The following is a 12,501-nucleotide window of genomic DNA, read 5'->3' as shown; positions in this document are numbered from 1 at the left end:
ATTGAACTGTAGGCAGATGCCGCATTAAGGTCTGGAGCTCATGGCGTTATGCTTGGGCGTGCTGTATACTACAAGTATGTGAAAGCCTTTTGCTGTAAATTTTAATTATTGTTAAACATCATATGAGAGTTTTGCTCTTTTTTTCTTTTGGCTGATTTATGGAAATCTATGCTGGCTATATGCAGTCCCTGGCACACTTTGGGACACGTCGATACCGTAATTTATGGATCTCCAAGCAGTGGAATTACAAGGCGACAGGTTTTGAATAATATTTACTTTCTGAAATAGATTCTTCAACAATTTTAACTGACATCTGATTTGTTTTGCTGTCTCTAATTGACTTTTAGGTTCTTGAAAAATATCAAGTCTATGGAGAGTCGGTCCTCGGGAAATATGGAAAAGGCCGACCAAATCTTCGAGATATAGTGAGGGTAATGGTCTTTCTAAGTCTTGATTTTTATTAAGTTATTTCCCAATGACAACGACGTAATTTAACAAGAGCAAAACCTTGCTGCAGCCGTTGATCAATCTATTCCACTCGGAGTCTGGAAATGGCCAGTGGAAACGTAGAACCGATGCTGCTCTCTTGCATTGCACCGTTAGTGAATTCAGTGACACTCTTTTTAATTTTTTTACTTGCTATCAAACTCTTGTCACCGTGTTAACTCACCTCTTATGTTGTGTAGACCTTAAAATCATTCTTGGACCAAGTGTTACCAGCAATACCCGACTTTGTTCTCGATTCATCTGTTGTCAAAGAAGCGACTGGGCGTGAAGATCTCTTTGCGGATGTACGACGTTTGTTGCCTCCTCCTTATGAAAAAGAATCATCCGAAGCATTGGAAATGCTACCAAGGAGAGCTGTGATTCTTGATGAGGAGGAGGAATGACAAAATCTATATTTCGTGGCCATACCGGGAACTAGGTACTAGCTGAAACATCACGAGGATCAAGATTCGACTTTGTGTAGCTATAAAGATGTGATACTGTTCTGACCACTTGATTTTAAAGAAGGAAAAAGCAAAAAACAAAAGATATATATATATATATATATGTTGGGATCCAAAGTAGTGTTCAATGTTTTTTGCAAGGAAACTTTTTCGGTTGATGCTTTCTGTATTATTTTTCACACTGAGGAACATTCTCCATTCTTATATACCAAGACACTCGGGAAAAGCTTAGTGTGCAACTCATTTCTCAGACAGAAGTCATTACAATGCTTTACTTTAGTAATGTTAATGCCATGTACCCACCTGTTTTTTGTTGTAGAGAGAGAGAGAGAGAGGGATATAGTTTTCTGCAGTTCTAATCTCTAACTTCATATCTGCAATGAAACAAAACAAAAACTTGTGATCCACATCCCACCTATGTGACGACTTGCCAATGATCTTTAGTCCACAAAGTATATGCCAAATCTGATCTTGAGTTGTTTTTCATGGACATATTAGTTGACACAGATGACACTCGACAGAATTTAATCCATCCATCAACAACTTTCAAATCTAATGGAGTCTAACTTAAATTATATTAAAAGTTAACATTAATTACTGTAAAAAAAAAAAAAAAAAAAAAAATGAGATAGATATTCATTTATATATCATCAATTTGGATCCAAAAGCTTCCCCTCAATAGAATGAATAAACCCAAAATCTCCTCGAATCAGAGCGAGGAAGAGGCCATGGATGCGAGCAACCACGCCGACGAGTTCAATCCTACAACAAACTGGAATCTCGCCGTCGGTTCTCTCACAGACTCCATCTCCTTTGAGTCCTCCTTCACCGCCGTCGATCATGTCGCCAAGTCCCCGCTACTTCTACTCCCTCCGGTTCCGGTTCCCAACGGCGAGCCTTGTGAAATTACAAGTAGGTTCCTTAATCGTTATTCTCCGTGATTCTGAATAAACCACTCCGATGCGAAGTAGAAGATCGTTATATAATAGAAAATGGTATACTCTGAAATCGATGTGGTGAAATGTTTGTTTTTTTGGTTGCAGTAACATTTGCACAAGAGCATGAATTAAGGCAAGTTTATATTCGAAGTAGTGCACGAGTATACGAAGTGTATTACACGAAAAAGCGGCGTCATGGCGATAAGGAATACTTGTGTACAGTTCGATGTGGTGTTGCAGTGAGAGATGAACAAGTTCTTCTGATTCCTTTTACTGACTCAGATGATTCTAATAAGGGTTCGATGGTAAAATATAATAATGGTAATGGACGAACGAGCAAAGATGATTGGGTTGAAGTGAAAGCGGGTGATGATTCTCTCTTGAATGATGCAAAAGGTCTGATTCCAATGTTACAGTTAGGGAAACAGGTAACGAGTCTTTGCGCTTGCTTGCTTTATGGGTCTATCTAGTTGTAGTTTTTTTTTTAGTAATGGTTGATTGATGTTAATGGGGTAAGTTGTTATATGCTCTTTTTTTTTTTTTTTTCTTTCAGGATTTTTATGAAGCTACTGCGGAGATCAATGATGCGGAACCTTGCACTTCGATTACACTCCGTCTTCTCTCTCTTCAGGATAAAAGATGTGCACTTGTTGATCAAGTGTATGTGTTTGCTGATCCAAGTGAGTCAGAAGCAAGTGGAGCAGGAATTTCATCCACTAGTTCCTTGATGGCTATGTTTATGCCCGCTATTTTGCAGCTCTCTCGAGGAAAAGAACAAGTTTCTTCTGACAAGTCCAACAGCACTAACCCATCAACTTTAGGATACTCAAATGACTCTGATAAGATCGTGAATGATATTCACCAGGAGATAAATTTCAGCAAAGGTGATCAAATGGGAGTGAGCCCACCTCCAGTTTTTGTTGATACTCTTTCAAAGCACCGAGTCTCTGGAGAAGAAATCAGGCCTGCTAATATGGAGACTATCCTGTATGATCTTGTTAACAAGGTTAGCAGAATAGAAACTATCCTGACAAGATTTGAAGATCAAATGTTGAAACCTATCAACAGTATTGATGCAAGGCTCCAGCTAGTCGAGAAGAAACTCCAACAGCTAGGAAACAAACCATTTGATTCTGAATTGGTTTGTCAAACGAGAATACCCAATCCAGATGCTCTGGGCAATGCCAATGATACACATAAAATTCCTGATACCCATGAGTTGGATCGATTCTCTCATAATCCAATATTGGTTTCTTGTACAAAATTACTTGTCCCTGTTGAAGATGGTGCGGTTGTACTACCAAATAACAGATTGGAACAGCTGGAGTTTGAGAATAGCTCAAACTCAAACTCAGGAAATGAGATCAGTAATGAGGAGGTTGGTCATTCTTTTGAAGAGAAACCAAAACGTTCCTTGTCTATAAATGATGCTTTAGCATCTGCACTTGCTGGATTCTTGTCTTCACATTCGATCGCCGATGGAAAATACAGCAAAGCCCTCCTAGTTACAGCCCCAGAATTTTTATATGAAGATGATGAGGAGGAGATAGAAGAGAAACCTCAGACGAGTGGCCATCCAGACAAAAGCCAAGTTCCAGCACAGGAGTTGGAAAACACGCACTCTACCTTGGGGAGCCCAACTTCTTCACAGGAAGAGCCTGAAATTACTCCATGTATCAAAGATGATGGTTCTCAGGAAATGATATATGGAGTTTCTAAAAAACTGGATGATAGTTTTGGAGGGGATGAGGAGGAAGCTGAGACGGTGGTTAGCATCAGGGACAATGCTTTAGATGAAGAGATGTTTACATCAAGCACTAAAGCTGATTGTTACACAGAAAAGGACAACCACAGGGATTCCGATTCCTTGATACACGAGCTCAAGAATCCAAATGTAACTACTGCAAAATGCAAAGGAGAGCCTGGAATGGATGATGTCTTGAAGAGTGTTTTCGGTCTTCAACCGACTACTTCTTCAGTCGATTTCCTAACTCCAGTCCTGGATGTGAAATTTAGTTCAGAGAGTCAAGACTCAGATAGCAAAAGTTTCTTTGAGGCACTCTTCACAGAAGATTCCAAGACTGATGTAGATTGCAAGAACGAAGCTTATGATGATGATAACTTAGTCTCAGTGGAAGATGAAGAACTCAAAGGACCACCAACAGATACCCTTTCGTCTGTGGAGATGGATCACTATGAGACGAATGAAATGCATCTACACTTGAATGATGAAATATCAGAAGCAAGTCTGATATAACGGAGAAAGTAAATGCCCGCATTTTCCTGATAAATACATTCTGAGGTTTTTGCTCTGTTGCAGTCTAGAGGCTAGTGTTGAAAGAAGTTGTAAGGTTTAATGATACTAGGGGATGATTGAACTCTGGTGGATTATTATTAGTCATACAAATAACCTTTGTAATTATAAACTATTGTAGCAGAACAAAATAAGCTTCTAAACATGCGTGTTCAATGAAGCAACAATTTAACATACATATAAGGGAAGAGAGGGAAACAGAGTATAACTGAGTTTTGGGATTGAAAAGCTCGATCAAATTCGAAAAATCGCAATAGTTGATGCCACATACATCAAGAACACTCGCGACTCGCGAGGGGGTACTTTCGGGCCACCCGCGTGCTTTGGAGTTTGATGCCAAGTTGATTGAGAACCTAAAAAACTAATCTGCATTGTAAAGCATAATAACTGTTACAATGCATATTATCTTACCGTAACAACGAACGTCTACTCCTTACTCGTTTATATGTATAATAATACAATTAAACCACACAACAATGAAACGATCAACAATTAACGATCAACACTTAAATTTCCATTAACGTAACCACTCGATGTTCATAAAAACATGGAGGATCACTTTGCCCGCTCTCGAGACGAGAGAAACCCGACGAACCAGAGTATCAATTTGAGGATTTGAGTTTACAAGATTATTCGATAAAAAAGAAAAGAGCTAACAATTGCCCATATAAGAAAATAATCTCCAACGGACTTCTGCGTCCAGCCAACCACGTGTCACGAGCTTGAACCACATAACTTCACACGTGAGAGTCGTACGTGTGGGCTCTGCAAAATATCTTCAAATATCTTCTTCTGTAACAAATCTCCCTCCTTTGCAGAGCCTTGTCCACAAGGGTCTTTAAGCTTCAAAAGCAGGGAACTTCTTCTTCAAGTCAAATAAGAATTCCCAAGTAGCTTCCTCAACCGGTTGATCACACCACTTAACCAACACCTTGGTAGCAGCACGACCCTGCCTGTTAACCATCTTACGCTCCAAGATCAACTCTGGCTCCTTCTCAAAGACATCAGGCATCACCGTAGGTAACTGAGTAGCAATTGGAACATTACCAACCAGAACCTTCAGTTGAGAAACATGAAAGACAGGATGGATCTTGGTACCCGCCGGAAGCTCCAATTTGTATGCGGCTTCTCCACAACGATCGATGATCTTATAAGGACCATAATATTTAGGTGCCAGCTTCTGATTCATCCGTACCACCACTGAATTTTGGCGATATGGTTGAAGTTTCAAATACACATACTCACCAATGTCAAAATCCCTCTCCGTTCGATGTTGATCCGCATTCTGTTTCATCCTATGCTGAGCACGCATGAGGTGAAATTTCAATAACTTCATCATGTTCTCCCTCTCCTGCAAGGACCTAGCCACTACTGCCACCTTCGTTTCACCGGGCAAATAAGGTAAATGCACAGGCGGTGCCTGACCATAAACAGCCTCATAGGGAGTCATATGCGTGGACGTGTGGTAATTTGCGTTATACCAATACTCTGCTAATGCCAACCATTTGAACCACATGTTGGGTTGAGCATGGCACATACACCTCAAATAGTTCTCCAAACATCTGTTAACAACCTCAGTCTGCCCATCACTCTGAGGGTGATAAGCAGTGGACATTTTCAGAGCCACACCCTGTAAAGCAAAGAACTCTTTCCAGAACTCACTGGTAAAAACAGCATCCCTATCACTGACAATAGAATTAGGACACCCATGAAGCTTAAAAACATTATCCAGATATGCTTGAGCAACCGTCAGTGCACTGTAAGGGTGTGAGAGAACAATGGAATGAGCTGCTTTGCTTAATCGATCCACCACTACCATGATCACTGACATGTTCGCAGATAAGGGAAGTCCCTCTATGAAATCCATTGAAACATCACTCCAGAGAGATTCAGGAATTGGTAAAGGTTGTAAGAGACCTGGTGAAGCTGCATTATCAGACTTACATTGCTGACAAACATGACAACCCCTGATATAAGTTTGAATATCATTCGACATTCCCTTCCAATAGAAAACTCCTTTGATTCGTTGATAAGTCACATCTCGACCAGAATGACCACCAACCCCCGAGCAATGAAGCCATTCCAAAATTGTATCACGAATCTTCACATCCTTAGGCACAACAATTTTACTCTTACGCCTCAAAATACCCTGCATCCAAGAAAAGTGTTTCTTACCATTCGGGTTAGCCTCCAAAATACTAATGATGGCCTGAATCTCTGCATCTAACGCATAAGCTCCCTGAATTTCTTTCAGAAGATCACACTCAACCACCGACAGAGCCATATGCAACACTTCAGACCCTTCCACTCGTGACAGAGCGTCAGCCACTATATTCTCTTTACCCTTTTTGTATTGAATTTCATAATCAAACTCTAACAATTTTGGCAGCCATTGCTGCTGAATAGGTGTGTTAAGGCGCTGTTCGAGCAAATATTTCAAACTGCGTTGATCCGTTTTGATGATGAAATGAGCAGATAGAAGGTAATGACGCCATTTCTGAACAGCAAAGATCACAGCTAACAGTTCCTTTTCATAGATAGACAAATGTAATTGTTTTCCCTTCAATGTCGACTGATATAAGAAATCGGGTGACCCTCTTGCATGAGAACAGCACCAATTCCTTGTCCACAAGCATCAGTTTCCACCACAAACACCTTGGTGAATATTGGTAATGCCAATACAGGAGCCAAACTGAGTGCCTCTTTCAAACTGTCAAACGCATCCTGAGCTTCTCCATTCCATACAAACGCATCAGTCTTGGTTAATGCATGTAAAGGACCAGCAATGATTCCAAAACTTTTTATAAACCTTCTATAATAACCTGCCAAGCCTAAGAATCCCCGGAGTTGTTTAAGTGTACTCGGTTTAGGCCACTCTGCGACAGCTCGCACCTTAGCCGGATCCGTAGAGACCCCCTCTGCACTGATGAAATGTCCCAAGTACTCAACCCGATCCTCAGCAAATGCACACTTACTCAACTTCGCAAATAACTTCTCCTTGCGCATAACCTCAAATACCATACGTAAATGCTGAACATGCTCTTGAATACTGCTGCTGTAGATGAGAATATCATCAAAGAACACCAAAACAAATTTTCTGAGAAATGCCTTGAACACTGAATTCATCAGACTTTGAAATGTCGCAGGTGCATTGGTTAACCCAAATGGCATAACCATATATTCATAATGGCCTCCATGCGTTTTAAAAGCCGTCTTTGATACATCCTCTTCCTGCATTCTCACTTGATGATAACCAGCACGAAGATCAAGTTTAGAAAACACAATCGAACCCCCCAATTCATCCAACAAGTCTTCAATCAATGGTATCGGAAATCTATCCTTGACCGTGATACCATTTAGCTCCCTGTAATCAACACATAACCTCCAACTTCCATCTTTCTTTTTCACCAAAACCACAAGTGAGGCAAAAGGACTAGAACTAGGTTGAATAATTCCACCAGTCAACATTTCTTCAACTATTTTATCAATCTCATTCTTTTGATGTGTCGCATATCGATAGGGTCTTTGATTCACCGGGTTCGCACCTTCCACTAGCAAAATCTTATGATCGTGGTTCTTTCTAAATGGTGGTAACTCGGTAGGCTCTGCAAAGACGTCAGGAAACTCCTGTACCACTACATCAACCAAAGGACAAGCTTCTGAAACTTCAGTTAAAGCACTTAACATCAAACCTTCCACCTCATCCTTAGTGTCACTATCTTTTACACAGATCATAGAAACTTGTACTTCTTCCTCATCTACCTTCTTAAGTTTCTGTGCCTTGACATCTCTTACAGACCCATTTTTGATACCATGCAACATCACTCTCCTCTTCTTCCAGAAGAATTCCATCTCCAACTCCTTGAAGTCCCATGTAATAGGCCCTAAAGTCTCCAACCATTGAACCCCCAATACCATGTCGCAACCTTGTAGTGGAATTAACATGACATCAGACTGGAAAAAGTCGACCTGAACCTCCATTCGAACCCATTAACCCTTCCTTGCACTGCTAACTTCCAACCATCAGCCACTACCACACGACGCAACCCCGAAATTTTCACGTCACAACCAAGTTTAGCAGCAACCTTAGGATCTACAAAATTATGTGTCGATCCAGAATCTAACAATGCATAAATTGGCTTTTTCCCAAACAATCCTTTAACCCTCATAGTCTTGTGGTCTGATATGCCCGAGACAGCATTAACAGATACTCGAGGCATATTCTCTTCATCGTCTTCCTCTTCCAACCTCACCAACTCCTTCACAACTTCCTCATCAAGTTCCATGGAGTACAACTGAGTTTTCTTATGATTCTGTTGGTAATGCTCAGGTGTAAATTTTTCATCACACCAATAACATAATCCTTTAGCCCTTCGATCACTTATTTCTTCCTTAGACAAAAACTTCTTAGGTGTCTGCTCAGCCGTCTTAGTCACATTTTTGGTCAACTGGTGCCCACCATCTCTCTGTACACTTCCACGACTTCCTTGGAAGGTATTATTAGGTTTAGAGTTCACACTCATCTGATTATTCTGCTTCCTTGGATGAGCTCGTTCATACAATCTTCCCAAGCGTAGACATTGACGAATAGTTCGTGGTTCAAACATCTTGACATGCATTTGAGTATCTAACCGCAACCCTGCCAAATACAAGCTAACCAAATAGTCTTCAGAGAGATTCACCCTTGTTTTGATCAGATCAAATCTTTGGTGATAATCAACAATTCCATCCGTCTCTTGCAACACTTTGAGTTCAGCCATCGGATCGTCACACTCGTCTTCAAACCTCTCCTTGAGTAACTTCACATACTCATCCCAATCATACAATACTTCCAATCCTATCCCAGACTGAACAAATGAAAAATGCCAAGTTGCTGCGTGTCCATCAAAATGTATAGCAGCCATCTTAACCCTCATTTCCCTAGGAGTATAATCAACACCGAAAAATTCTTCAACCTTAAACAACCACTCCTTGATTTGATTACCGTCAAACCTTGGGAAATCAATCCTTCCCAATCGAGTGAGATTACCGTAGTGGTGAGAAGATTCTGATCGCACAGGTTCAGATCTGATGACCTTAGGAGGATCCAAATGATTCGATCGGACCTCACGAGATGAAGATGACCGTGGATCACTTCGTTCTTTGCTCACTCCACTCCGATCACACTCTGTTGCTTCTAGATCTGCTTCTTTCATAACTTCCTTACCGCGATTAGCTGTGGTACGGCTCAAAGCTTCGAACATTTCTGCGATATGATTCTTCATCTGTTGACTCTGCTCCATCAGTTGTTTCTTCATCTGTTCGCTTTGATCCGCCACTAGATTCTCCAGTCGCGTCATCCTTGACTCCAATGGATCTACCATCGCACCTCCTTGATTTCGTGTTTCCCCCACCTGAGATCTAGTTTCTACACCCATTCCGAGAATCGATTGAGCTCTGATACCTTTAATACAATTAAACCACACAACAATGAAACGATCAACACTTAACGATCAACACTTAAATTTCCATTAACGTAACCACTCGATGTTCATAAAAACATGGAGGATCACCTTGCCGGCTCTCGAGACGAGAGAAACCCGACGAACCAGAGTATCAATTTGAGGATTTGAGTTTACAAGATTATTCGATAAAAAAGAAAAGAGCTAACAATTGCCCATATAAGAAAATAATCTCCAACGGACTTCTGCGTCCAGCCAACCACGTGTCACGAGCTTGAACCACATAACTTCACACGTGAGAGTCGTACGTGTGGGCTCTGCAAAATATCTTCAAATATCTTCTTCTGTAACAAATCTCCCTCCTTTGCAGAGCCTTGTCCACAAGGGTCTTTAAGCTTCAAAAGCAGGGAACTTCTTCTTCAAGTCAAATAAGAATTCCCAAGTAGCTTCCTCAACCGGTTGATCACACCACTTAACCAACACCTTGGTAGCAGCACGACCCTGCCTGTTAACCATCTTACGCTCCAAGATCAACTCTGGCTCCTTCTCAAAGACATCAGGCATCACCGTAGGTAACTGAGTAGCAATTGGAACATTACCAACCAGAACCTTCAGTTGAGAAACATGAAAGACAGGATGGATCTTGGTACCCGCCGGAAGCTCCAATTTGTATGCGGCTTCTCCACAACGATCGATGATCTTATAAGGACCATAATATTTAGGTGCCAGCTTCTGATTCATCCGTACCACCACTGAATTTTGGCGATATGGTTGAAGTTTCAAATACACATACTCACCAATGTCAAAATCCCTCTCCGTTCGATGTTGATCCGCATTCTGTTTCATCCTATGCTGAGCACGCATGAGGTGAAATTTCAATAACTTCATCATGTTCTCCCTCTCCTGCAAGGACCTAGCCACTACTGCCACCTTCGTTTCACCGGGCAAATAAGGTAAATGCACAGGCGGTGCCTGACCATAAACAGCCTCATAGGGAGTCATACGCGTAGACGTGTGATAATTTGTGTTATACCAATACTCTGCTAATGCCAACCATTTGCACCACATGTTGGGTTGAGCATGGCACATACACCTCAAATAGTTCTCCAAACATCTGTTAACAACCTCAGTCTGCCCATCACTCTGAGGGTGATAAGCAGTGGACATTTTCAGAGTCACACCCTGTAAAGCAAAGAACTCTTTCCAGAACTCACTGGTAAAAACAGCATCCCTATCACTGACAATAGAATTAGGACACCCATGAAGCTTAAAAACATTATCCAGATATGCTTGAGCAACTGTCAGTGCACTGTAAGGGTGTGAGAGAGCAATGAAATGAGCTGCTTTGCTTAATCGATCCACCACTACCATGATCACTGACATGTTCGCAGATAAGGGAAGTCCCTCTATGAGATCCATTGAAACATCACTCCAGAGAGATTCAGGAATTGGTAAAGGTTGTAAGAGACCTGGTGAAGCTGCATTATCAGACTTACATTGCTGACAAACATGACAACCCCTGATATAAGTTTGAATATCATTCGCCATTCCCTTCCAATAGAAAACTCCTTTGATTCGTTGATAAGTCACATCTCGACCAGAATGACCACCAACCCCCGAGCAATGAAGCCATTCCAAAATTGTATCACGAATCTTCACATCCTTAGGCACAACAATTTTACTCTTACGCCTCAAAATACCCTGCATCCAAGAAAAGTGTTTCTTACCATTCGGGTTAGCCTCCAAAATACTAATGATGGACTGAATCTCTGCATCTAAGGCATAAGCTCCCTGAATTTCTTTCAGAAGATCACACTCAACCACCGACAGAGCCATATGCAACACTTCAGACCCTTCCACTCGTGACAGAGCGTCAGCCACTATATTCTCTTTACCCTTTTTGTATTGAATTTCATAATCAAACTCTAACAATTTTGGCAGCCATTGCTGCTGAATAGGTGTGTTAAGGCGCTGTTCGAGCAAATATTTCAAACTGCGTTGATCCGTTTTGATGATGAAATGAGCAGATAGAAGGTAATGACGCCATTTCTGAACAGCAAAGATCACAGCTAACAGTTCCTTTTCATAGATAGACAAATGTAATTGTTTTCCCTTCAATGTCGACTGATATAAGAAATCGGGTGACCCTCTTGCATGAGAACAGCACCAATTCCTTGTCCACAAGCATCAGTTTCCACCACAAACACCTTGGTGAATATTGGTAATGCCAATACAGGAGCCAAACTGAGTGCCTCTTTCAAACTGTCAAACGCATCCTGAGCTTCTCCATTCCATACAAACGCATCAGTCTTGGTTAATGCATGTAAAGGACCAGCAATGATTCCAAAACTTTTTATAAACCTTCTATAATAACCTGCCAAGCCTAAGAATCCCCGGAGTTGTTTAAGTGTACTCGGTTTAGGCCACTCTGCGACAGCTCGCACCTTAGCCGGATCCGTAGAGACCCCCTCTGCACTGATGAAATGTCCCAAGTACTCAACCCGATCCTCAGCAAATGCACACTTACTCAACTTCGCAAATAACTTCTCCTTGCGCATAACCTCAAATACCATACGTAAATGCTGAACATGCTCTTGAATACTGCTGCTGTAGATGAGAATATCATCAAAGAACACCAAAACAAATTTTCTGAGAAATGCCTTGAACACTGAATTCATCAGACTTTGAAATGTTGCAGGTGCATTGGTTAACCCAAATGGCATAACCATATATTCATAATGGCCTCCATGCGTTTTAAAAGCCGTCTTTGATACATCCTCTTCCTGCATTCTCACTTGATGATAACCAGCACGAAGATCAAGTTTAGAAAACACAATCGAACCCCCCAATTCATCCAA

The 12,501-nt window shown here is 41.3% G+C and overlaps 2 protein-coding genes and 1 long non-coding RNA gene across 3 annotated transcripts in view; 2 read left to right on the top strand and 1 right to left on the bottom strand.

Annotated features, from left to right (window-relative positions):
* The window catches only part of LOC104722622 (tRNA-dihydrouridine(20/20a) synthase-like), a 3,413-nt gene extending 2,224 nt beyond the window's left edge, over window positions 1-1,189 (top strand). Inside the window, exons 8-12 of the mRNA XM_010440835.2 lie at window positions 13-74; window positions 186-258; window positions 348-431; window positions 518-598; window positions 687-1,189. Of these exons, the coding sequence (XP_010439137.1) occupies window positions 13-74; window positions 186-258; window positions 348-431; window positions 518-598; window positions 687-890 (504 nt within the window). The 3' untranslated portion in view covers window positions 891-1,189. The remainder of the gene's footprint in view (window positions 1-12; window positions 75-185; window positions 259-347; window positions 432-517; window positions 599-686) is intronic.
* Window positions 1,586-4,282, top strand: LOC104722614. Its single transcript, XM_010440820.2, has 3 exons — window positions 1,586-1,862; window positions 1,994-2,316; window positions 2,442-4,282. Exons 1-3 carry the CDS (start codon window positions 1,634-1,636, stop codon window positions 4,143-4,145), a joined length of 2,256 nt encoding a protein of 751 aa, XP_010439122.1. The 5' UTR covers window positions 1,586-1,633; the 3' UTR covers window positions 4,146-4,282.
* Window positions 4,403-9,815, bottom strand: LOC109128484. The gene is made up of 2 exons (XR_002034912.1): window positions 9,755-9,815; window positions 4,403-4,568 (listed from the first exon to the last, which is right to left on the bottom strand). It is a non-coding gene; the product is annotated as an uncharacterized LOC109128484 (long non-coding RNA).

The sequence above is a fragment of the Camelina sativa genome, chromosome 2, assembly GCF_000633955.1.
Source record: "Camelina sativa cultivar DH55 chromosome 2, Cs, whole genome shotgun sequence".
Lineage (NCBI taxonomy): Eukaryota > Viridiplantae > Streptophyta > Magnoliopsida > Brassicales > Brassicaceae > Camelina > Camelina sativa.
This window is presented reverse-complemented; position numbering and strand designations above follow the sequence as displayed.